Source organism: Pagrus pagrus (assembly GCF_965226575.1).
Source record: "Pagrus pagrus genome assembly, chromosome: 17".
Taxonomy (NCBI): Eukaryota; Metazoa; Chordata; class Actinopteri; order Spariformes; family Sparidae; genus Pagrus; species Pagrus pagrus.
Genome location: NC_140201.1, coordinates 26,571,324 through 26,598,334, shown reverse-complemented (window position 1 = coordinate 26,598,334; position 27,011 = coordinate 26,571,324). Strand labels below are relative to the sequence as shown.

The window sequence follows — 27,011 nt, the reverse complement described above, 5'->3', positions numbered from 1 at the left end:
ACAACTCTGCTGTGAGGGAACTTTTACAGCTCCGCTTTGGCTGACACTTTATTTGGACAGTCTAAACTCTCCAACACAAAGCAGGTGTTCAATAAAATGTCACAGGTCGTTAAGTCTAACAACTCCAGCCTACAATTGCACTTTTCTCTCTAAGGCGTCCTGGGCATGGTGGACTTGGATGAATTTGCTCAGAGACAAATGGGATGCACAATTGATGATTGACAGTTTACTCTTTTAACAACAACATGTACTCTTCATAAACCTGATTTTAAGAACAATCCACTTGCTTGACTAACATTGGTCTGTAATGTACAAACTAAAATGTTTTTCCTAAACTATCCACCAAAGTGAGTTTGGCATCGTGAAGCAAATATTATTATGCAATTAAAGATAACAAAATCACATGTTATTGTATCTTTGACACCAAGTGTAAAGCTAAGGTTATTTTAGAGTTCTTCTGGAAGTATTTTTTTGTTATATTTACAGAAAATCTCATATCATCCTGACAGCAATCAATAAAGCAAATGCTCTGACGAATACAATTTTAAAATGAATATGAAAAGATTGCACAGGCTACCTGTCTGTCTACCTACATATGAGCCTGCCTGCCTGCACACACTGAGTGCACGCCTGTGAACTCTGCCCTTGCACTCATTACTTAAGACTGGAGTCCTCCACAAGGCTATGCTCATCTACTGCTAAAGCTATTAGCGAGCTAGTGGCACAAGAATGGCAGAGAAAGTTCAGCCATAATTTACCAATAGTTACATGCTAGCATGACAGCACATGTAAGATGTAAGTGAGACATTAGGTAGTTGGATATGGTCAGTGATGACAACGATGCAGTGTGCTCACAGTACACGGCCTCTGAGTCTGCTGTTTAGTTGTTAGCTAACTAAGAAGCACAAAGCACACAGCCCCTGAGCCAATAAAAGAGCCACTGGGGCAGCAACACACTCCTTTAGCAGGTAACGTAAGCACAAAGCACACACCTTGGCAGTAAGGTGTAACAATTGCGCTGGGTAGCCTTTCTGGACAGAAGCACGTTTGTGATAGCTGTTATGCTTTTGATTGATTTAATTGATAGTTTTGATTGTGGTACTTAACACAGTCTTTTATTTATGTATTTATTTGACTATAAAAGCTGAGAGAGCTTGTTGCTTATAGTGAACTAGCTGCTAACACGTCTCCAAGCTGCCCAGCGAGAGCTGTGGGGCAGTCGGTGTCGATGACGTCAGGCTGTGGAGGAATTCCTGAAGGGAGGGGGTGGGATTTTGTTTCAGGGATATTTTTCATAAACATTGGTATATGCATGCAAAAAAAGTATAATAATAAAAAATGCATAATCTCTTACCTTGTTACTCCTGATGTTTGAGCATGAAAATGACAGAGGGATGTCAAATACTATGATGTGTTTTTTTTGCTTTGTTTTTTTCAAACGCTACAATATTAAACATTAGTATCATTTAGGTTCCTTGTTTTCAAGTTTGTTCTGACTTTATTCTGAAAGATTCACTGATTTCTGTGTTGACTTACTCCAGAAGAAGTTATGTTTAAACTGTTTCAAAGAAATGCTACTGTTCATAGCTGGGAAACGAAAACATTTGTGGACCTTGTTGTGGCAGAAACTAAACACCCCAGCTGTTCTGAAAGCCCCAAAAGAGAGGAAACCCAGCAAGAAGGAGGGAGGATCCCCAGGGAAGTCATCCAGCCTGCCAGCAATCCTCTACAGGTAAACACACAGTGTCTGCAGAGAGGAATAGGGTGATATTGAAACCAGGGTGCATTTGTTTTAAATATCATCGAATGCCAGAGGCAGAAAGAGTGTGCATTACTTGCATGTGTCCATCATTATTTGGGGTTAAGTGTGTGAATTCATCTGTCACACAGTTGTGCTCCAGTGTTTTTACATTGACAAATCGTGACTAAAAATAACAATAACCAGCCTTTTCTCGCACATAATGTCACATATTTTCCTGCAGCTGTGGCATCTGTAAGAAGAACCAGGACCAACATCTGCTGGTGTTGTGTGACACCTGCAAGCTTTACTATCACCTGGGCTGCCTGGAGCCACCATTAACACGCATGCCCAAGAAGACCAAGAACAGCTATTGGTGAGAAACATGGAAATGTGAGGGGGGTGGGGAGGAGATGGGAATACTGTGTAAGGACACAGAGAATTTTACTTAAAGCACAGGACCTTAACGCTTTCCACCAAAAACCATGTAGAGTAAATTAATGTCAGTAGCTGAGAAGTTACAACAAAATGTAAACAGTGTAAGGCCACAGAATCATTGAACTTGAAGAAAACGGACAAAAACTCAGACTGCTGGAGAGCATTATCCAAAGTTACACAGTTCAAGATTCTACAGAAGGCACACCTGCATATCAATGTGCTGAAAACTGATTCCTCTATTTCTGAAGGTATAACAAGTTCACCCATTGGCCATATACTAAAACAGGTCCATGCTCCTATTATAAAATATGACGACTGCATTTCCAAATACAGTCATTACACAAAAATTGGGATGCTATTGACTATTTTTGTTGTTGTTTAATCCTTTTTTCCTTGATTAATCGATAAGTTGTTGATTAGTAGTTGTGATCTATAAAAGACATCAAATGGTGAAAAATGTCAGTGTTTCCCAAAGCCCAAGCTCTTCAAATGTCTTGTTCTGTCCACAACACAAATATTTTCAATTTACTGTCATAGACAGAAAAACATATTTAAGAAGTTGAAAAAAAGATAATTTTGTGAGTCAACCCGATAAATCGATTATCAAGACAGTTAGCAATTGGTATAATAGTTGACAACCATTGATTAACTGTTGCAGCTCTACAATAAATCGCCTAACACAGTATGAAGTTTTACCTAATAATCTTTAATAGGCCTCGAGATTTTTTATTTGTTTCTTTTTTTTTTTTTTTTTTGCAACAACAAAGGCACAATGGCTTGCAGATAGGGACTAAAAACAACATAAAGGATTTGGAGGTGGGAGATAAACTGTTGATGTACATGGAGAACATGTGTGGTGAATGGTCGTTGATGGGAATATGCTGGCTGGAATCAACTCGGGAGAACATTCAAATGTATTGATTACGACGTTTTGTGGCAGTAGTGATTAGTTGGTTAATGAATGAAAAGAGTGCGTGTGTGGTTATGTCCGTGTCTTGTCTCTTTTATGTCTAGTTTTAAAGAGTATATATTGCTTTACAGTTGTGTATGCTATAGGGGTGTCATAGTCTTGATTGTAAGTCGGATATCAATCGAAATGACGTCACGATCTTGACCGTCGAAATCCAAGGTGGAATCGAGGATTTAGCCCCCAGTACTGTGTGTGTATGTGTATATATGTATGTACATATGATATATGTGTGTGTATATATATGTGTATATATGTGCATATATATGTGCATATATATATATATATATATATATATATATATATATATATATATATATATATATATATATATATATATATATATATATATGCACATATATACACATATATATACACACACATATATCATATGATATATGTGTGTGTATATATATGTGTATATATGTGCATATATATATATATATATATATATATAGGATGCTCCGATCGATCGGCCGATATGGACCCTAAACAGGTTGATCGGTGGGCTCTCAAAGTGCAGATCAGAAAAGCCGATCGCATATAAATACATGGATAAAAGTTCTCTGACGCTACGACGGATTTCCGTCATTCAAACTTAACAGAGGCGACTCGTGAGATCAATGTAGATCGGAGGAGAACTGTTGGCTGATGTTTATTGACAGATTGTCACACTCTACAGCCAATGGTATCGATAACAGCGTGCGCCTGACCAATGACAGTGTAGTGACCCACACAGGGCGGGATCTCAACACGGAGCGGCGCTAAAGTTTAGCTGCTTAGCTAGCAAGGACTCGTCGCGCTGCTACGTTATCAGCTGAGTTTAGTCAGCACGTGAGAACTCGTCTGACACGGAGAGTCTCCTGTTGTGTGCTACATGTGTGAAATAACAACTATAGTCTGGACTTTGTCTGCAGTGTATCTGTGTAAACGGCTTCATTCAGCGTCTCTCCCTCCCCTCTGGCACCGTGAGTTACCATGGTTACAGGAACGCCCTGAAACTTTATAATGATGATCAATAATTAGTGTTTGGTTAGTTTGACTGTACAGAGTCATGAATGTTGCCTGATTGTAGCTCAATGCTGCTTCAAGAGCTTCTTTGATTATTAACATGTTAGTGATGACAGAAAGTGATAACTCGCCATCAGACTGACAACGCTGCAAAAGTTGCTGTTTGTATGATGTATTTTTCTGTTAAATGATAAGAGGCTCACTTTAAACAATATTATTATTAATAATAATTAATGATAATGATGAAGAGAAGAAGTAGAAAAATAGCATACTGAAAAGTTCTGTAGATGGTTGATTATTTGTTTTGTCTGTTTGCAAGACATGCAACGCCGAAGTTCCAAGAGGTGGTAACCAACAACGACAATTTAATGCAACTAACCTCATCCGCCATTTGAGAACGCGCCAAACAAAAATCCATTCTGTGATCGGTGATCGGTATCGGTATCGGCAGATTTATGATTCCTGTGATCGGTGATCGGATCGGCACCCAAAAATGCTGATCGGGAGCATCCCTAATATATATATATATTCATTTGTGTACTTGCCGATACCGAGTACCGATACCGATATTTCTACCACAAAAATAACTATTAGGTTACAGATGCACTGAATTGGAAGACAGGATTTATTTTCTTCTCTGCTTGTTAAAACAAATGATAATAAATTAAATACCAAATAAATGTAAATAATCATTGTTTCCTGTGTAAACAAAAAGCCTCCACATTGGCACTGTCTTTACATTTGACAAAATGAAACTTGACAAACTAAACAATGAAACTTATTACACAGTTAACACAGTCAACTTAATATCTCAATTAAACAATTGCACAGACACCACATTTGAATCAAACTAAATATGACACGACATCTCCCCCTAGACACTGACAAGACACCCTCTGATCGCGGCCTTCAGTCTCATGCAATTTAAGGCCTAATGCAATAAAGTGGTATCGGTGAATTTTTGCGATAGGAGTATATGAGCGCAGTATCGGCCCGATGCCAGTATCGGTATCGGTGCACTCTAGTGTAAAGTTGTGTTAGCTTAATCCATTTGTGGTGATTGTTGCCATGGGTGTGCTGTAGAGAAAATTCTCCCCGAGCTGTCCCAGATTGGGTCTTTGAACAGTTCACACATACCGACAGCCGGTGCGCGCTGATCTGCCCCTGATCTGGGGCTTTTTGTCACCAAGCTCCAATGGGGACATAAAAGATCTGGTCTCAAAACTTGTAGTGCGAACTTAGTCTTTCTCATGGTTTTTTTTTCTTTTCCTGATCAGAAGGATAATTCCACCTCATTGCAGTTGTAAACAATGACACCCACTTTGATACGAGGGAGAGGCGACGTTATTCATGGGCCTCAAACTGGAGTATATGTGTGTGTGAGAGAGAGATTGTGTGCGTGTACAGCAGGGGACAAGGGGCTGGGGCTGCAGCGTGTCACATCGCTGACTCTGACAATGTGGTGTGTCATAAGGTAGCATGTGACGGGTGAGTTTAATATTAAACTAGTCAAACAAAGGAAAAGAAACCTAGACCATGAATTCAAAACACTGGCTTCATTCACTACTTGCTGAATTCATTGAAAAATTCCAGATTGTGTTTTCAGCTTTCTCAACGCTATAATCCTTAGCTTCCACATGGTGTTAGCAGCACCTCTAACAGAATTTTAAGCTCAGTGATTGGATGTTTGTCCCCTGGTGAGTTGTAGTAAACGTCTTTCTCTGTTTTTTGCACATAGGCCTATACCTTTGACTTTTTATCAAAGAGTCAGATATTTTCTAACTCAGCCCCTTAGTTTTTGTACTAATGATTTAACCAGGAGAGTTTCGTGTTACAATCCACCCAGAAGTACTCCAACTGTGACTCACACATATTGTCTGTGAGAAAAATGAATGGGATGTTAAATTCCATAAACAGAGGCACCCAAAATAGCCAGCAAGGTCCACCAATCAAATGGTTCTGTTTACGTTACAGTGACAGATGGATAGGGTTTAGCATACTGTTGGGCCATACTGGTCCGATATGTGTGAGATACTGGTTATCCATTATTCCATATTTAGAGAATAATAACTTGACAATAATAGTTGATGCTAACATCATAAAGCATCTTCACCCTGTGAGTATGAACTGAAATTGCTTTTCATATTCATTCTTTGTCTACTATGAGCAGCATTAGGATCCACAGTTTGTTTATTCATATTAGTCCTGACATTTGAGGCCAGTCAGTGGCAGCTGGATTATCAGATGACGGATGCTAAGATGGTGGAAATGTCACAGTCACTTCCCTCAACTACTGCAGTTCCTTATCTAGAGAGATGTAGTGCATCTGTTCTTCCACATGTGATAGTTCTAAGATATTTTCTCGTTTAGTGAAAAAGAGAGAAGCTTCTCTTTCTATAGTAACTGAAAGAACTGAGGAGGTGCAGCTGGTGTTACAATACAGAATGTGTTTGTGTAAAACAATCTGTTTGTGACAGTAATTCATTTTGCATTCATTTTTGGCATGAAGCTCTTTTGGTTTATTGGGTGAAAATTAGAAACTGTTGAATGATTTAAGTGTGTGGGTGGAGAGTCATGATTAATTACAGAGTTGTGCGCATACAAAAAGCCACAGAGACTGCAGGTTACTCTGTTCCTTTGTACAACAAACAGAGGAGGCGGAAGCTGCTTGTTTATGGAAACCACATTACTGATTGTAAAGCAGTATCCATTCCACATCTAACTTTGACTTGCTGCAGTAAATTTCAGCATTATCTAAATTGGTTGTTGTTGGCTTGAACCTCTGATAAGGTGCAGACTTTTGCTGAAATGCTGAAACAATTCCAGGAACTCAGGATTGAAATAGTGAGTTTGGTACTGGTCATCCATAAATGTACAGTATGTGTTATCCTTCCTCCACTCTGAAACACAGTGATGACTGTTGTCTCCACTCAGCATATATACTGCTGTTTTCTGCATGGTTTTAGGGTTTAAATTTTAAATGATACACACTTTTTTTAAAGTAAAACATTTTTTATGTGATTTTAAATTAGAAATGCGCTGATTGCAATTTTAAAAGTTTGACCTGCTGATTCTGATTTGGTTGATTCCAACTTTCTTTCTGAGAACTAAAATCGACAACACACAAACATTTTTTAATGGAAAATGTATTTATATTATTATTATTATTGTTTATATATTCATGATAAAAAAATGAATGATTAAACAAGACGAGTAAACATTACATTTTACCTTACTGCACAAGGTTACAGGTCCTTCTCTCACTCAAACAAATCTCAAAATAAAGTGCTCCATAAAATCCAACTGAAAATGAACTGCAGTATTTCCCGTAATCGTTATAAGCCATGCACTGGTCACCGGTAATGGCCAATCATACTGAGTGACAGGAACTAGAGATTAAGTTGAGTTTAGGTCCTGGTACTTCTCAGTGAAGCAGGTCCACAACATACCATTATATTTACATGAACACTTTTGCAGTCATAAGCTACAGCAACAGCAGTGACACACAAACTACTAATTATCTCTCAACAAGATTCTGCAGCCATGCTACAATAGAGGCTATGTGAGACTTCATTTAGGCACAGTGGTGCTAATTTCTAGTACTAGCATGCTCATGCTCATAATGATAATGATGTTGAGAGGGTATAATGTTGACCATGCTCATCATCTTAGTTTAGCCTGTTAGCATGCTGACACTAGCTCATTAGCATAAAAAAGTACACCTGAGTGTAATGGGACTGTCCTTAGTTTTTCAGGTGGTTAGATATAAACCAAAGTATAGGACAAATACAAATTCTGATCCGATGATGGTGGGGGTTGAAAAGTCAGTGGATGCAATTTCTCATGGAATTCCATATATCAGCTCTACCTAGCTAACATGGTAATTTTGTTGGTTTCCAAACAGTTGCTTTATTTCTAAATACTAAATCAGATCTACTGGCAAGTCAATATTCAGTAGAATATTTGTAAAAATATCTCAGGTTGGACCAAAGATTGATCAACGGACATTGTCATTCCTCGAGCCACACTGCTATCATGGTGGATAATCATCAGCATCTCTGTGTTGTCAACAAATACAGAACTGGAGTTGGGATGTGGTTAGACTAGCTTAGCATGAAGGCTGGAAACAAGGGGAAACAGCTACCCTGTCTCTGTCCAAAGTTAAGAAATGGGAAGATGTATTTGTCTAGATGTTTTAAATTGCTGCTCATCACCAATAAAAGTTACAGATTACTTTATTCTGTTTAAGGACAAACTGTATCAAAGAACAGCGTATCAGCGGAAATTTAACAATGTTAGAATTTGCAAAAACAGTTCTTTATCAGAAAGAAGTCCAACATATTGGTATGGTGGTTTCCTCTTTCTTTCTTTCTTGTCACGAGCAGTGCTGCTCGTGTTTTTTACCTTTTGATCATAAACAGCTGTCAGGGCCTGTTTTTCTTTTTCAGTGTAAACTAAAGATTTGGGCCTGTGATAATAAAATCAATACAGTTCATTGAGAAGAGCTGTCTTCTGTCTCCTCAGGCAATGCTCCGAGTGTGATCAGGCCAGCAGTGATGAGGCTGATATTGCCATGGAGACGCTACCGGACGGCACCAAGAGGTCCAGGAGGCAGATCAAGGGACCAATCAAATTTATCCCACAGGAGATGTCGCCAGAGCCCAAGAAACATCAAGTGAGAGGCACGGTGTGTATCAGCACACTGGAAATATAAAATGTGATCAGAAATGTATTTCATCCTGAAAACAAAAACTTGTCTTGTTACGGCTATAATGACAGATTTGTATGCTCAACTCGTCCTCCACTCTAATTAGAGTGTAGCTGATTTCAGTGTTGGCTTATTGGTTGATCTGTATTGATCTCAAATAATTAACTTGAGTTCTCATTAATCTCATGCTCTCCTTAAGGCTTCACAAAGTTGCACAAGGTGATAATGTTAGTGTTCCCAGGAGCACAAAATAAAAAATTGTAATCAAAAGCACTTTTGTTAAAATATAAAAGTCAGTGGAACAATAAACAGACTCCTCTTGATGGAACTGAGGCAGGATGCATCCAATCCACACAAATGAGAAAATGATTGTTACTGTTTGTTGTATCATCACTTCATTTGATAAGAAGCAAGAAACAAGAGCAGGAAGGAAAGAGCCTGGGGAAATAATTTGAAACAAAAGGCTTCCTAGAGGGAAGTCTTAAAATCAGTCTTCTGTCACACACTCCTCACAAATTCTTGTAAAAAAAGCAAGACTTTAATTTGGTTTGCATTGTATCTGCAGGGCAGTCTAGTAGTTCACAGGTTTTTTTTAAAATAGGCCTACAGAAGTATGAAGAAGCAGAAGCTCCGACTCAACAGGCTAGAGTCTCAGCCTACAGCTCAGTCAGGTAATGAAGCATCAGGCCTCCGCAGAATTAAAGCATTGATGTCTGCATTCACTGCACGACGTGATGTGGATTTTCTAACTTAGAAAAAAAACGTATGAAAAAATTATTGATTTGTGCACTTTTCATTAAGATGAAATCTCTAGAAGGCAAGTGCATTTAAATGTCAGTCCAGACTTATTAAGAAGTTAAAGGACAGGTCTAGTGCTGTCAATCTTCATCTAAAATCCCGTTCAGTTTTCATTCCTTATTATTTTTAATATTGAATTATATTTGAATTAAAGCTCAAATGTATTTATTTATTTATTATTATCAATATGCACTATGTACTTCTACACTGTATACACAGGCTTATGCATTGCCAATGCCACTATCAACATGTGGTTGTTATACATTCTGTCCACTAGAGAGCATTCACAGAAAAAAATGTATAGATTTACTGATAGTTTCCTTGCTAAGTCATAATAAAAATGCTAAGACGCTGATAAGCCCCGTGATGAGGAGTGAGGCATAGCATCTGATACTGTCAAGTTAGACGTTAATGTTAGCATATTGATCATCAGCTTGTGATTCAGAAAACTTAACTGTTCATCCGACAGGGGGAAGCATCTTGTTTTCACAGGTGTTTAGGCCAGAAACTATCATAGTACAGACAGAACAGTTTTTGTGGGAGCAGATCAGTCAGACACTGACTATTGTCCTTTTATCACTCTACACATTTTACCCTTGTCAACAGCTATCAAGCCAACCCTCAGCTAACGTAGCGTTAAGTTAGCTACCTAGCTGGTCTCGGTTAAAACCCCATGTTCAGCACTTTTTTCATCCCCGCACTCTGCTGTGTTGTCGCCACTTTCTTATCAGAATAAAAAGCCAGGGACATGGGGCCCTGGGCAGAGCCAGATTCAAAAATGCTCTTTGTACTTGCTAATAGCATGGAGAATTGGGAAAATTTGAGATGAATTTGAACATGAGAAATTTGTCCAGAGCTAACTTTTCTTTTAAAAAATTATATATTTTTTTTTTAAGTATACTAGGTGAAATTATTTCCATGTCCTTCCAGTAGAAATTTGAATCTTCACTGGCCTCACGATTCAGCTGCCAATGATTTGAATGCAAAGCGATGCTCGATGTCTCTTAATGCAACTCAATGCATGGCATTCTCAATTTTCAACATTGCTGCACATGGCTACTTTTTCAATCATTTGAATTCCCCATTTATTTAGAAAGTCCTTAAAAATCATGCTAGAACCGTCTACAATATGAATGCTGTATCTTTTAATACCAGTATCTGTGTGACCCACCTCACTAAATAAATATTACAAAAACAAAACATAAATACATCTGCAGTGCATTAAAAATGTACTGTTATCTACAAATATATTATTTTCACATAGCAGCTCTAAAACAGGGCACCTTACTGAACGTGGAAAACACCACAAACATGACTCTGCTGCACATACCTGTCTTGGGATTGGATGGTGAAGTTGACAGTGCCTCATCAATTCTAGGCTGATTAGCTCGGCTCTGTGTCTTGTGCAGTTCATGTTTCCCAGCAAGTACATAAAAACGAATATGTCCACTTTCAAAACTCTTTGCCTCCTTCCCTTATCTCCCAAACATGAGGAAAGTTACAATTCAAACGTGTCATTGACGTTGCAATGTAACTTTACAACTCTATTGTCCAGCTGAGGGCAGACAATCAATACAAGCTGCAAACTCTCCATTATGCTCTATCTCTGCATCGACGCAGAATTTTTACTGTCCGGCCCTGCATGCACAGATATGGTTTTCTTTGAATTATAATTTACATAAGTTAACGCACATCCTCAAAACTTTCTGTGGATTTTTATTCTTAAACTGAGTATTGTTGGAACTTTACCAAGTAAAATCATACATACAAACACAAGAGGCTTTTAATGATATCTTTTTTCTTTTATTTTGACCCAGAATGTTTTCAATAGTGGGCAAAACCCAAAATATGACCTAATACAGCATGATGATGAGAAAACTAAAAACAACAGATGTGTATTATTACTATTAACAGCCGAAATTGATGTTCAGATGTTGAGAACCAATGACAGAAGAAGATGTTCACACAGTTGGTGAAGTCAATGTTGTGTCAGCGTTGCCATAAATCTTGTGGCTGTTTCCCTTTGACTTCTTTCTGTGACCATAGAAGAGCGACAGTGTAACATTTTGTGTCAGCTGTGAGAGGGGACAGAACCCTCTCTCCATCCCTCACTGGATCTGACTTATCTGTACCGACCATGCTCTGATCCTGCGATACAGAGCAGCTTCCCTGCTCCCTCAAGAAGCACTCCAGATTGATATCTGACAGCTCGGTGGTGAGGAAGGGGGGGCTGGGCTTGTCTTTCACTTCCCTTTTTTTCCTCCACTGTCAATATGTGACCCTGTGCCACTCACCTGGGACTGGAGGGAACTTTCCTCTTGTGACTGTGGACGTTCACAGCAGAGTCAATTCCACTGAAGCTGCTCCTGACTACAGTCTCTGTTACAAATAGAGAAATGAACAAAGGAAAGGAGGAGTGTCTCAACCACTTCTCCCCTCCCTGCACTATATCTGTTTTAGAGGGGAAATAGTGGAGTGTTAGAGCACAGTGGCAGTCTGGGTTAATGTGTTTTTCTGTTCAAGTTTGGAAACCAGGACCCAGACATGTGCCGAAGACCCTGCTGGAGCTCTCAGGGATTAAGCAGCTTTCTGATTTTTCTCACAGCCACAGCCACTAGGCCAAGGCACTTCAGTGCAGCATTTATCTTCAAATGCAAGGCCTGCAATGGCAGATTCTAAAAGGACCCTGCTTTGCATTTTTAATGCTTTTACCAGGGCACCCAGGCACTGGCACTTCTCTAAAGCCATGTTACAATTTATCAGGACTGGCTAATCGACCTCCTGCTGGCCTCCGAGGCTGCAGAGTGTATGTGGGTGTTGGGTAGTTCTTATGTAGGGACGGAGCGTGTGTGCGCACATACACACATTTACATTTGGCCAAAAGGGCTAACATGGACCAATGCCACTTTGATGAAGCTGAGAGTCTTGTGGTTGTTATTCATGGCCTGTAGTTGGTAGTGCCAACTGGAGGAAAACCTTTAAAGTCAACCTGTGAGCTCCATTTGATTTAACATGTATGTAATGTGGCAGCTGTAAAATTAATGCTCCATAGCACACTCAGTCTGGATACATGAGTGTTTGAGATGGGCTGTGCAAAATCATGCAAAGACATGCAAAGTTTTTCAAAAGAAAAAAATAAATATGCAAAAAAGAAAAAAATATATATGCAAAAAAGAACAAGGGAGCAAATGATTTTATGTACTTTGTATTAATATTTAAAGGGAAATTCAGGTTTGGAGAGGCTACCTGCAGGTGGTACTACAAAATACTCCTCTTAACGGGTTATGATTTACTGCAGCCCCCTATCACCACAGTGTTAATACTAAAACGTCCCATATGAACATATGCCATTAATCAGTTGGAAATTATGAGAATTAAGTTAATATATCTGGTAACTACCACTTCCTATGCTCTGTTAATTTCTCTAATCCTGTGTGAAATGATTCATGCTTGTTAAAGATGCACTGATGTACTTAATTAAAAGATTGATTTTGCCTGGGATTTATAAACTGCCTGCAGTTTTAATTTCCTCACCTGAGCAGAGCCTGAGATTAGCTATGCTGTGTGGCTGAGTGTTTTTAGCTGAACCAGCTATTGAACTGCACTCTGCCCCCCCCCTGGCCTTATAGATTACTTAACAAGACACTACTTTAATGCAAAAATAACTAAATAATGTCAGGCCTTTTGTTTGGCAGAGCAGTCACAGGAGAGATAGTGAAGGTCTATATGAGCCAATTGGCAGCTTCTTGCAGTTAGCATTCTTAATGATAAGTGCTCCATCTGGCGAGTGGTAGCGAGCCAAAGGCGACAGATGGAATTGTTTTCACAATCTGTTTAAATATGTTGTCGATTTTTCTTCCCCTTTTAAACCCTCCCCAACAGCTCTGACGCTCGCTTGCTAGCAACAAGAAGATGTTTGATTCTTTTTTCTTTCATGCTTGGTTCAGTCTTCTGCAAAGAGAAAACACACTTCAGAGCAGTGTAGTATATGGGAGTGTTGCTAAACATCTATCCAGCCTTTTTGACTTCCATAGACAGAATGTGAAGGAATGTGACCGGTGTCCTGCCATGTAAAGCAGTCATATTTAGTGCCACAGCAGTAGTGCTGTCAGTCAGGCTGCCTGCTTGTGTTGAAATGAAGAGATTAGTGGTTAGGACACAGAGGGGCACTGAACTGATCAGCATTGAACCCTCATAATCTTAACCACATCTTTAATGTGTCTGAGTTTGTCACTCAACTTTCTTGTGAACAAAAGTTAATTCAGCTTTTCCCTTCTATTTCTTTCTACCAACGATGTAGGTTTGGTCTCAGGGGTGGGGCGCAATGAAGTCTGGGGTTCTTAAAGATATACATGTAAGATTTCTACATTAAAATGTCTAAAAATGACGGGAACTTTGTTATATATTTTGTTGAGTTGTGTACATTATCCCAAGTGTTACCAACAATATTCAAACCTAGAGAAATCTGCAACTTGGTGCATTTCATTTGGTTACCTGTTACTATAACTTCCAGGAGAGAGGTCAGCAAATGAGACCAAACACATGAATAAAAGGGTAGTTGGGATATGTTGTTTGTGCCAGAATGGGGAATGTTCCAAATCTCTCTCAAAGTTTTCAAGCCTGTTTTTTGTGCTATATAGGACCTATGTGTTTGCAAAGGCAGGAACAGCTCTAAGTGGGTACGCTAACCTTTTATTGTCAGACTCGGGTCAAATTGGTTTTCAAATATTTGTCAATCCACATTCTCAACCATAGCTAGGGGTGGTCGCCATTCGGTCTAGAAAATCTGTAAGGTCTTGCAAAATGTGCAAGATATTAATTTTCAGGATTTTATGAAAGCAGCTATGGACGATTTTTCATCAGTTAATGATAATGGTGCTGTTTCAATTCTTTTTTGCGGGAATCATTTAAAGCTGTAGTAAGAGGCAAAATGATCGCAGATGAAGCTTCGAACGAACGTGAAAAGAACCATGAAAGGTCAATAAGCAAATAATTAAGATGAGACAAAAGCAATTTGAATTGAATGACAAGTTGTTGGCCACGCTGTTGCAGGGTGCACAGGAAGTAGGTCTATTTTCAAAATCAAGTGTTCATCTGGGGAAATCTTAACCAAGATATAAATAACTATTTAAGAGATCTCTATGAACAGTTATATCCTTCTAACTGTACTGCAACAGTTGATGATATAGAGAAATTCCTGGATTCTGTTGATTTACCTAAAATCAGTGAATCTGCTAAATGTGATCTGGATTCCAATTTCACTATTAGAGAAATTAAAGGGGCAATTAAATAACTTCCTAGCGGTAAGGCGGCAGGCTCGGATGGGTTTGGTGCAGTTTTATCAGACCTACTGTGATTATATCGCCCCCTTGTTGTCAAGAATGATTAAACGTTCCACTGTTAACACATTTTTTCCATAATCCTTTATGGATAATATTTGTCTAATACTTCAAAAAGGTAGGGATGCCTCAGATCCGCTGGTGTATACAACCCTTAAACAATGACTAGAGAGTTGTAGCACAGATGCTGGCCACTAGGCTCAGCAGACATATATCATCTCAAATACATCTTTATAAAAAGATACTTTTTAAGATGGATTTGGGAACTTGTCTCAGGGATACATCTTGAAAAGACAATAGACATTTTAAGTCTCCCTGATCTTAGTAGAAGGCCCTATGTGATATGCGGGTGGGACATTCCTTGTCATATGTCTTGTTTAGGCTGAAACTTGGTGTGTATATCTCTTACTGGTCTGGCTTTCTGTGGTTGTTGTCTTTTGATATTGTTGTTTTTGAATGTGGTGTATGTGTGTTTGGTAGTTGGTTTGTAGTTGTCATTCTGTTTGGTCTGTATGATGAAAATTAGATATAATTTTAACTATCATTTTACAACTACAGTGTTGCAAAATGAACCTGAGTTTGTGAGTCCCTTTATGCTACATCATGATGTTGTATTGCATCTATACTAGTAATGACTGTGACTGATGTACAACAACTGTCCTTTTTAATAGGCTATTAGAGCCCTCAAAACCTGGCCTCAAATCCCACTCAGAAGAAAGTGCGAAGAAAAAAAGATTTCACTGAAGAATTGTAGTGCTTTGTTTTTGACCACTGCTTAAGAGTGAAATGTTTTCGTTTTGCAGAGAACCAGGGGGCAGAAGAGGAAGAGAGTTCCCATCTGTGAGGATCGAGAAGATAAAATTGAGGTTTGTCACATAATTATTCTACAGAAAACTACTGCTGTTGTTCCAGCTTACATGCTACTGACATATTCCAAGTCTGTATGCACCAGTTCAGCTTTGCTCTTACCAACTTACCATATTGTGTATATCTAACAATATTGACCCTTTTATGAAAAGTAAGGTATCAGTAAATGGATTTCATCAACCTCAGACATCTTAGTAAATGTGTTTTTATTACTACAGGGCTTTTTATATACCAAGTCAGAGAAATCATTACAGTATTGTGGGGGAGTAATGTAATAATCAGAATATGAAATTCAAAAAGAAACCTGCCTCAACCTGACCTACAGAGCTGCTACCCTCCTAAGCCCTGGTAACTAGGGGCATTATTATATGTTTTTAGTCAGTAGAAGGGCGGTAATAACTTTTTTAACTTGCTTATTTTCTGTGGTTTAATCATTAATCCTTCATTAATTTTGATGTATTAATTATTTAGTGTAATAAATGTCAAAAAATAATATGAAATTTCAGAGATTCAGTTTCAAGATAGCTGAAGTGTCACATTTATTGAGAAAGCATGCAACTTTTGCTTTCGATATGAAGCTGTGCAAAGCAATGTTTGTTGTATTTACTTGATAAATAATTAAGACACTTGATTACTTTATGTCAATGGATTCACAGACTCAGAAATCTGGCTGGCTCCAGCAGAGAAAAATAAGTCAACATTTTGTGAAATTCCCTTTTTTGCATTCTTTACAAGAGTGAAAAAAAGGTGTTATGTTAACTACAGAGCTGGAGCCAGGAGGTGTTAGTCTAGCTTTGACTGGACATCAACTGATTATTTTTGACGGAACTTGGTTAATAAGCCTCTCACTCGGGCGAGTTAGCTCTGTGTAAGGAATAAGATGTATAAGGCCTTCCCACGTACAACCAAAAAATGCATTGTTAACACAAATTGATGCAAAGATGAAGTAGAATGATTTCAGTCAACTTTGGCTGTAAGAAATAATCAGAATTATACTGAGTAACTTGCATTAAATTTACCTCTGGGCACCACTCTTAAAAAAGGGAAAATGATTCTCGAGGTTGTTGCTAAGTTCTTGACATTTTATCAGTGACCATTATACTGCATACAGTAGTCAACTCCATCATATATGACTACGCCCACAACTTATGATTACTAAACATTCAAATGAATAAATAAGTGCAACCACGAATACAGTGGTAGACCACCGTATACCAGATGAAGCAGTATGTGATTTGTTATTGATGAGAGACCTTACTTTAAATGGAAATTGCTCTGCCTTTATACAGCACTTTTCTAGTTTTTCTGACTACTTAAAACGCTTTTCAACACAAGTATGCACACTTTCTCACACATTCTTACATTGGTGGCTCCTGGAGAAGGCCATACTCCCATATTTGAAAATGTATCAATTAGTAGTACCTTCACCTTTGCATGACAAACTCGGTTCTTTTGTTTCTTGTCCTTCGGAGTCCTATGCTTCAATGTCTGTGTCCATCACCTGACAATTAGATGGAAAACACAGATAATGTGTTAATTGCTGACCTGTTGAGATGTTAGTGTAGTTTTGAGTTTTGGAGAGATCCAGACTAGCTGCTTCTCCCTGCTACTAGTCTGTACGCTAGGCTGACCATGTCCTGACTCCAGCTCTGTAGTTAACACACAGATATGGGATTGATCACTCACTCTTGTCAACTCTGTCTCTCTTGACAAGAGATCTGATCCAGGAAAACTAATGGGGCTTATCTGTGGCACTTTTGGCCCTGAGTCAAACTGTGCAGCGCTGATGTGCGGTTGTATTACCAGTTTAACTGTGCCAAATTGTGCTGAGCCGTGGCTGAGATGGACCATCTCTGGAGCGGAGTAGAGTGCTCCGGACCCACCTTTGAGCGGGTTGCGAACCCCCTCAAACAATCCTGTGTTTTAATATTGATACTGAGACCAGAGAGAAAAGCGTTTTTAAAAGTCCTCGTCTTCAGCCCTCAGTACTTTTGTTGCTTCTATCTGAGTCTCTGTGGTTTGAAGTTTAGTTTCTCTCCTGTGTCTCTGTTTGGACTTTCAAAAATCTGCTTTATTTTCTTTCCTTTTATTTCAGGATTCGTGTGGATTAAGTTATTGCTGGTAAAAGGCCAACATTTCCTGGTTTTACAACTTTAGAAAAAAAGCTCTCAAACAACAAACTTATGGGGGGCTTTTATTGTTAAGGATTTATATTAAATGAAACGTGTTTATCAGGGATGCACAATATGGATTTTTTTCAACTGATACCATTAACTGATAATTACATGCCTCTTGCAACCAATAGCCGATAAAATGTGATCATTTTGACATCACTATTAGCCACAAAAACAAAGAACGGTTCTGTATTATCAGATGTTCATATACTTTTTCTAGTAAAATACATTGAAAAACGTAAAACATACTTTGATTTCTATAGACCATGCCTGTTGAATAGACACTAGTGTGGAGTGGAGAACTCATCTTTTTTAGTGTGTTAAAGCTAGCTGCTGCTGCTCTGTACCCCTTTAATACACTCGTGGCGATGACAACTTTTTAAGTGATGTAAAATATTTGTTGTGTTATAACAGAGACTTTTTTCCTCCTCTCGGAAACCTTGAGGAACATGTATTTCAATTGTGTTGTCTTCCTCTGAAACTCTATTATATGTTATATGTCCATATGGGCGACGATATCTTTGAACCACTAGTTTGTTTTGAGTGTTACAAACCCCGGGAAATGACTCATTTCACTATCGCTAATTTGTGCCATTCCAATAAAATTTGGAAAGCTTAGAAGAGCTGCACGATTTAATAACTTTATTCCAATTCAAGTTAGCTGGGTGCTTAATCCGAAGTTAGCTTGGTCAGTGGAAATCTCTAGTGCACATGCTCTATGCATGGACCTATTACTACTGGACACATCCTTGGAGGCAGAGCCCCATTTATTCCTGTGAAAGCTGCTCAGTGGCTCATGAACCCAAAAACGCTCAACTTTTGGCTGGGGCTCTTCCACATAGCTTCCACATTGTACGGCCCATAGACTGTGCGCACGAGAGACTCCTGCTGACCGAGCCGGCTAACTTCCGAATGTGTAAATTCTCTTTGGGAGTGACTTTTTTTTATTAACATAGTTTTTTATGACCTTAATCTATCTGCAATATGCAAACAAATTGTATGCATATTTGCTTTAAGTTCAGAAATGTCAACTGAAGACAGTCACTTTCAATAATTGTATTCAGAAAAAAAATTGCTGTAATGTTTTCTCCATCTCTCTCCAGTTTAACATTTCATTCCTTTATACAATCCAACCAGCACCAAGTGCCCATACAGCTCTCGATTCTAATCAGCTGTGTTTCCATAGGAACCACTGCCACGGGAACGCCGACAACGGCAGTCTGCAATGCAGAAAAAACCCAAAGCAGATGACACAAGGACTGAGTGTACAACCTGCAAAGGACCGGGTGACAACGAAAACCTTGTGAGGTGAGGGAACCTGTGTGTGTGTGAGTGTGTGTGTGTGTGTGTGTGTGTGTGTGTGTGTGTGTGTGTGTGTGTGTGTGTGTGTGTGTGTGTGTGTGTGTGTGTGTGTGTGTGTGTGTGTGTGTGTGTGTGTGTGTGTGTGTGTGTGTGTGTGTGGCTCAGAGAGAGAGCGGGGGGTTATTAAACATGCTCTGTGTGTGTGTGCGCCCACGCACACATGTGTGTTGGTCTCGTGAGGAAGCCATATCCTCCTGATGATTAAAGTTCAGTCTTCATTAGGGCCTGGCCGCCTCGGCTCTGCAGAATGAGGGGGCTGAGGGTATCTTCTCCATAGGCCCCCTATATTGACCTGCCACATACATTTGCACAGTTCATTAAGGCATAATGAATAGCACAATTTATTCTGCTCCTTTCATAGGATTTCAGGTGTCAGGCTCCTAATCAGCAGGATTCTTCTTTGACATTGGTATTCTGTGAGAAAATATAAACCTAGATCACAGCAGCCACCAGGTCAGCACATTGTCATGTGATAACTGTAAAAGGAATTCTCCATTGTCACCAGAATTTCCTTCATGAATTTAATATTGGCTCTCCAAAAGTGTCATTGGCTCATTGTAACCTAAACCAGTTTCTGGCTTTTTGAATTGTTATGTTAAAACAGTTCAGTGTTTACTATTTTGAGCGTGACACCCTTCTACATCTTTTTACATTCTACCAATTATTTACAGAAGCCTACATCTCAAATAGTGGAATGAAGCCTTGAAACTGACAAACTTATTCAAGACAGGCATTGAGCATTTATTCCATGTTTTTAAGCAAGTTTTGTCATTTTAACAGGACATCTCTCATTCCCCTCTCTCCTTCACATCTGCTCCTGCTTTCATTTGCTGTTGATGCAAACATCCACACTTCCTTCATCTTTACCTGTTGTCTTGATACATTCTGACTAATGCACATTCTACAGCACTGATTCCATTACTATAACAACAGAGTCTTGCCACTCTGTTGAGTAAGGCAAGAAATACAATGGTCATTCACTACTTTATTCCACCAGCTTCTACTTTGCTGTTTTTTTCGATAGCTGTTAAACTGCTATCAATGGAAGTCAGCAGCTCCTGCACAGATGTTTCTAATTCCATAAATATAAAGAATATAATCCTTCCCCAGTGTGTCAAAGTTTAAAATTAATGGTGGACCACGGGCCAAAAGGTAACACATATTGTCTTGTATGTTAAGATGTGAAATAGTACTATACAGAAGCCCAGACAGGCTGCGAGAAAAACAATTCTAATGACCCATTTTCTGACCCAAGTCTGATCTTAATTGTTTTCTCTCCTGAGTTTATGATATATGAACAGGTGAAATAAGTGTTTTTGTTTATTTGGATGATTTTTTGATGTTCCTTAATGTTTGTTTGTTTTTGTTTTTTTACAATGATCCCAAGTTCTCTTAACTACTTTGGGCCACCAACTATTTAGATAATTTATCTTCTAATGTTTTAATCAATAAATTGAAAAATAACTGGCAGGTTGATCAATGAAGAACATAGTTGTTGCAACCTTAAATCCCTCCCTTTCTTAGTAGGCATTTAATGCAATACACGTACAGAAAGTGTTGCATTCCATTGACTTTGCCGTTTTTATCCTTCAACAGCGATATGAAAAACAGCAAGTAGATTTAAAATAATTATGTAGAACTTAAAACAGCAGAGTAGTGATTATGGCATGACTGTTGTACTGATAAGACTAGTCAAATGTGCAAAACACTGAAAATAAGATCAGAAAGGTCATCACCAACCATACCCACATTTTTTTTACCCACTCTTTTGCCTTTATTCACAACATTACACTGAAGTTTGTCTAGACAGGAAGCATCAAGAAACGTTATACTTTTCTATTTACGTGTATGCAGTGGCATCCTGTGCTGCTCTTAAAAAAATGATGCGATGTCCACGGTAAGAGCAGTATCATGGAAGTGGATGTAAGAAAAAGTCCAACACTTGAAAAAAACAAAGCGTTTGTGTTTTATTTGTCATGCTCTTGAGTAAGTGTGAAGTTGTAAGGGATGCTGGTCGGGGTGTGAGGTGTGCTGCCCTGACTCTTTCTATCTTTGCATTGCACAGGTTTTGAGAGCCGGGGCAGCCACCTCACCTCCCATAAAAACTCGGGCCAGATGACCATTGGCTTAGAGACAGAGAGAGGCAGATTGAGGCGTTTGAAGAAAGGCGCTCGAGTCAGGCTGAAGAACGAGACCGCCATGCTGCCCCGCAACCACCTCTGAACCAAACTGGACCAACAACTGTCCAACGAAAATTGGGTGGAACTTTCTAGAGTGTTGTTGGAGCCCAAATTCTTTATTTAATGTTGGACTCTTAGCTGTCTTTACACTCCACAATTAAACAATTGTGGCACCAGTTGCACCTATGCAATTGTCTTTATCTACAAAGTTTTGACCAAGAAAGAAAACGTTGTGTGTTCATACAATTATTGATGAATTATTATTGAGTATTAAACCATTTTGGCCCATTAACACAACACCTCTGTTGCACTAATTAGGTAGCCTTAAACACAAACAAGAATAGAATGACTGGAGAGCTTACCATCAAGCCAAATGATGGATGCAACTGTTCCAGATTTAATTTGCATGACATTGAGTCCATGAAATGGTGTACTTAGGGTTAAGGTTAGTAATGTGTTGGGGTTAGAGATAGCATTATTAATGTAATGTATTTCCTTTAGAAACAGGATGTTGGACACGGAGGGATCTGTCAGCTATGAAGTAAATCAAATCAAACTGGTTTGATAGGACGGTATACCCACTATTGACACATAGATTGCCATCCACAGATTTCAATGAAGAGTAAACTTTGTAGATAGCTCAAGCACCCATGGAATCTTTAAGATTGTGTTCAAATGCGGCTGTTGAGAATAATAAGTTTGTCCAAAGCTTACAAGCCTCTGGACTGCTCACATGGTAGCTGAGCTTCCCTCTGTAATAAATAAGTGTAAGACTCTATGCTCGTTTATTGCAGTGTTTAAACACACCAAAACACTCAAGCTGCTATAAAAGGCAGAAAACTGCCGTGCTCAGTTGATTTTTACATCCACTGACTTTGGACCCTATCTCGAATAATTCCTCTCCATGCCTTTAGGGGCTCACCTGCATCCAACATATATGTTAATTCTTGTAGATCAACTATTTTTTTTCATTGGTACTAGTCTGGTGCTCTGCTCTGTTGTCCCCATATGACTTCCCATCAGTACCAATCAGTATTATTGATTGAATCATCTACCACCCAATCACCCTGAGCATTTCAGTGCGAATTCTGTTCATTTAGGATGCACTTGAACTTCCCAGATGTGAATGTTGTGTTTTCTAAGTAAATGGAGGACCAGAGTTAAGAAAAGTCTGTGTTGTATATAGAAGAGCTTACTGTTTCATATGTATCAAGTGTAGCAGTAAGTGATGCTACCATAAAGCATCTGTAGTAGAAACAATCTAGTGTAGTTAGCAGTAATAGCACTTAAATATTAGTCCAACTGTCTCTAGTGTTTCAAAGCATTTAGAAGTCTTCGTCTGTCTTCATATCTTGAAGTGACAGTGAAACTGCCATGTCCTCAGAAAGAAGCCCGGCTTTGTCTCTGTGTCCCTGATGGACCATAGTCAGTGCTGTCAAAACAACAGCTGCTTGCTGCTCTGTCAGGGCTCATGACAAGTGTCACATTCTGCCCTCATATGTCACTCTGTTACCTATCCAGGGTCCTATATGCATGCTTTTGGGAGCAGTCAAGCCCACGCAGTTCCCTGCTTTTTGTCTCCCTGCAGTGTGTCCAGAATCAGCACCACGCTGGGTTTGTCTTTAGAGGGGAGATCTCAGTGTAGTATGACTTGGTGACCTGATCAGTCCTTTCCTATCACTCATACTCAGTCTCAAAGACAGCATGTCACTTCAACAATGCATGGCTATATCTACTTACTTTTAGAACTGTACAGTAATTTAAAACTGAAAATAAGTGATGTGGTCTTGTAGAATTTGAATGCCAGGTAACTATGTAGTGTGACAGTGTGTACAGTATTTATTGCAGAGGTCAAACATACATGTCTTTTCTTTTTGTGCCTACATACTTGATTATATATCATAAACTTGTGTTGTGAACAGAGTTTAGCTCTGATTTGTGGTGTAGTCTTACAGTGACTACCATATTTTCTTTGAGTTGCCAAACATTTGTTTACAGACATGCGTTGAAGGGACTGTTTCTGATTAATTGTGTACTGTATAGTGTATTACTGTGATACTGTATGAAGTAAGAATGTGAATGTGGCTGCTGTTGTGTATGTGAAGTGTCTCAGCCTCTAGCCCATAGCTCTTGAAAATTCAGCAGAGCTTTAATAAACTCTTGACTTTTTCACCTTATTGACGCAGTGATAAATGAGTGTCAGCCAGCTAATTAATTGTTGTAAAGGTACGGCAGCGGCGGTCCGTTTGTGCGTGTAATGCCCTCTGTCATCTGTGATTTATCACCTGGGAAGTGGCCTTCTTGTTGGGGGGTGGGGGGCTCAGACGAAATGTTGCTTCTCAGCCCACATACAGTAGAGTCGACACTGATCTGTTGAATTCTTTTACCGCAGTAACTGACAAGGTTTGATCAGCATCGACTTTTTAAAACACAGCTAAATGTCTTTGTGCACAGTATTGAAGCTGCTGATTGCCAATATCTTGACCATAACTTTTGTACATTTCCATGCCATATAGGGATGTCACAATAATCCAAATCCACAATTTAATTCAACAGCATTTTTTTCAGCACTGACTGGCTATGGCATTGTTAGACCTTTGCATCTGGATCTGTAAAGATTGGTTTAATGTCCTTGCAATTAGTCAAGTTCAAATTATATTCACAGAACGTAAAGATTTCAGAGTTCAACAAAAAATACCATCCATCAGTGATTCAACGATAAACAAAAAAAGAAAAACAGAATTCAGTTTGTTGCATTGTTCAGTTTCTCTAATATGTCCCCAGTAAACCCTCTTCCCAAACAAATCATAACAGATCTCTTAAAAAAGAAAATAAACCAGACTCTATTGCAGTTACGTCTGGTACCAGGCAGATGACTGTTCATGCATACTGGATAAGTGCAGGCTACCAGTAAAAAAGCTGTTCTATCTTTGAAGTGTTTTTGAAGGACACATGCAAGCAAGTTGAGGTGGGGAGAAAAAAAAACACAAGGAGAATTAAAGTGACACTTCTAATTTTGTTCCCTAGGTATAGAAAAATGTGCACATCTAAAAAATAACCAAGACGTCCTAAAAAACATTTAGAGAATGGTAACCTAAAGCACATCATATCAGAGTTGAACCACACTGAAGATTTTTTATGAAATAACTAGAATTGCATGCAGTAGAGCGTATACCTCAGCCACAGCCCAACAGTTCCCTATAATTTAATCAAACCTAATCCAATATTAAACTTGATAGCCCCTCGATAAGCACCCATAACTGCCTAACCATAATTTAATCTCAAATTGTACTCACTCATAGATACTAGCACCTAAATCTGTCAGATTTTCTTCATCAATATCCATGCATTATTCCCTGAGAAATTATTAGACACAAAAATGTCGAAAAGCTCCCAATGCTAAAGAAAGTGACAGAAAATTCCCTGATTCGTCCCTTTTTCTGTATCCACACCAGAAGTTAATGGGGTCTATTAGGGGCTCGTCCCAGTCCAAGTTTTCAGAGAAATCAGTTAAATAGCTTTTATGTAATCCCGCTGACAAACCAGTTGATTAGTCATTGGCCATTGAACACAAATACAGTGGGGTTAATCTTCTCAGGAGCATGAATATAGTCGGACAATTTCATTGCAGTTTGCAGCTTAATGTCATTTAATAAGATGTGTCTGAAATTTACATCTTGGCCTGAGGTCAGCGCTAGACAAAAGTGTCACATATTGTCCAAAATGTAAATGGCTCATCCTCTTGAGAGCAAGACTTCGCTCAGTAAATTTAATCAAAGCCTGGCAACTAGATGTTGATCGAACGATGTCTCGTCGAAATGATATTTTTTACATAACATAAAAATCCTTTAAATTTGGGTCTTTAACAATTAGTGTAAATATAAACTTGCGTGCTTTCTGGATGATGAACAATGCTGCTGAAGACTCAAACATGTTGCTCTTTCTGTACAGCAATGTTTTTGTCATATATCCTACATATATGTCAATACACCTATTGTTAGCTAATATTTGTTGGTCTGGTCTGGGTCTAACCTTGATGGGGCTTGATGGTGGGGTAAGAAAAAAGGTAAGGAGGGCCACTGGATCATGAATCAACCACATCGGACCCACGTCATTGGCAGTACTTGAGTTTTTAGCTTCATTACTGACTTCAGAAACACCATTTGACAAAAAAAAAATACTTGATAGTTTTCTCAGTTGTCATCAAGAACAGAACAAGTGAACAATCTGCTGATGGAGGCCGGAAGGTATGGCTGAAAACCCTGGGGAAATTCCAGTAAGTGGATCGTGCTTAAGAATTTTTTTTGATATCCATCATTAATAAATGGTAAATTTATAGTTCAACTTCAGTTAATAGTTATTTCACTGTTACCAAACAATGATTTTTTTTTAGGAACCATTTATTTGTCAATTGTAAAAGTGTATAAACATCAATGCGACTATAATGGCCATCCAAATAATGTTTGAATATGACCTACACAGTATTTATTAACCATTTAAATTTAAAGCAATATAGACATCAGTTGTAACTTTACAGTGAACAATTGTAAATGGTTTATACATATTTCATTGATGGTTAAAGTGAAATAACGGTAAACTAAAGTTTAATCAATGATAAATGTACCATTTATTATAAAGGATTTTTGTCATATTGTTAGGATTTCGTTGTGGAGCAGTTTTTGACAGATGGAGCTGATACTGCTGTCCCTAGTCATGTAAAAAGCCAACAAAAAAATTTGGAACACACTAAAACAAAAGGCACTTTGTCTGCAGGTTGATTGACAGCCTTTGTTCTTTAAAAAATTGTGGGAGACAGACTGAAAGAGAGACATTTTGGTTTTCAACACGGTGGCATCTCTGTGAGATAGAACCAACTCACCGTGGCGAACTGTAGCTGCCCCAATCCCTCATCCTCGACCCCAGGGTCTTTGGGGACCAACCAGCAGCCGACAAACCAGAGATGAGCTCTGCTACAGCTGGTTTCTCTTTAGGAGGATGAGACTGAGGCCAGTAGCCACAGGATGGGGAGGGGCCGAGGGATAAAGAGAGAGAAAAGCTAGCAGGGAGGTTCTGGAAAGCAGTAACCTTTCCGATGATGAGTGCATTTCCCATTACTGCTCTGACACCGGATCCGGAGAGATGATTTAATGGCGGCATTTTGTTTTTGCTGACTTCACCCTTTTTCCCCCCTATTAAAACAGAAAACACAAGAGCTGGGACTGGGGCTGTGTGGGAAGTGTGGCCAAGCAGCTAAAATCTATTACTCTTCAGCTTCTTCCCCCGTCTCTTTATCCAACTGATTCTGCCACAGTGTGGGTGCGCTCAAATGCTTCCTGAGGTACACGCTCTCCTCCTTAACTGCTTTCTGTCTTATCATCTTTAAACGGCACTGTGTTGCCTCCTAGCCCATTTTTTTCATCATTACACAC

At 38.9% G+C, this 27,011-nt stretch overlaps 1 protein-coding gene across 8 annotated transcripts in view; it reads left to right on the top strand.

Moving 5' to 3' along the window:
* Nucleotides 1-27,011, top strand: part of phf14 (PHD finger protein 14) — a 112,591-nt gene that overhangs the window by 47,967 nt on the left and 37,613 nt on the right. For 2 of the 8 annotated variants that reach the window (XM_084378999.1, XM_084378997.1), the window contains exons 12-16: nucleotides 1,626-1,732; nucleotides 1,983-2,114; nucleotides 8,679-8,829; nucleotides 15,803-15,865; nucleotides 19,227-19,348. In XM_084378999.1, coding sequence (XP_084235125.1) covers nucleotides 1,626-1,732; nucleotides 1,983-2,114; nucleotides 8,679-8,829; nucleotides 15,803-15,865; nucleotides 19,227-19,348 — 575 coding nt within the window. Of the gene's footprint in view, nucleotides 1-1,625; nucleotides 1,733-1,982; nucleotides 2,115-8,678; nucleotides 8,842-9,463; nucleotides 9,534-15,802; nucleotides 15,866-19,226; nucleotides 19,349-19,763; nucleotides 19,866-21,467; nucleotides 23,760-27,011 lie in introns of those variants that run through there. The other 6 variants (XM_084378998.1, XM_084378996.1, XM_084379001.1 and 3 more) reach the window with 5 other exon arrangements.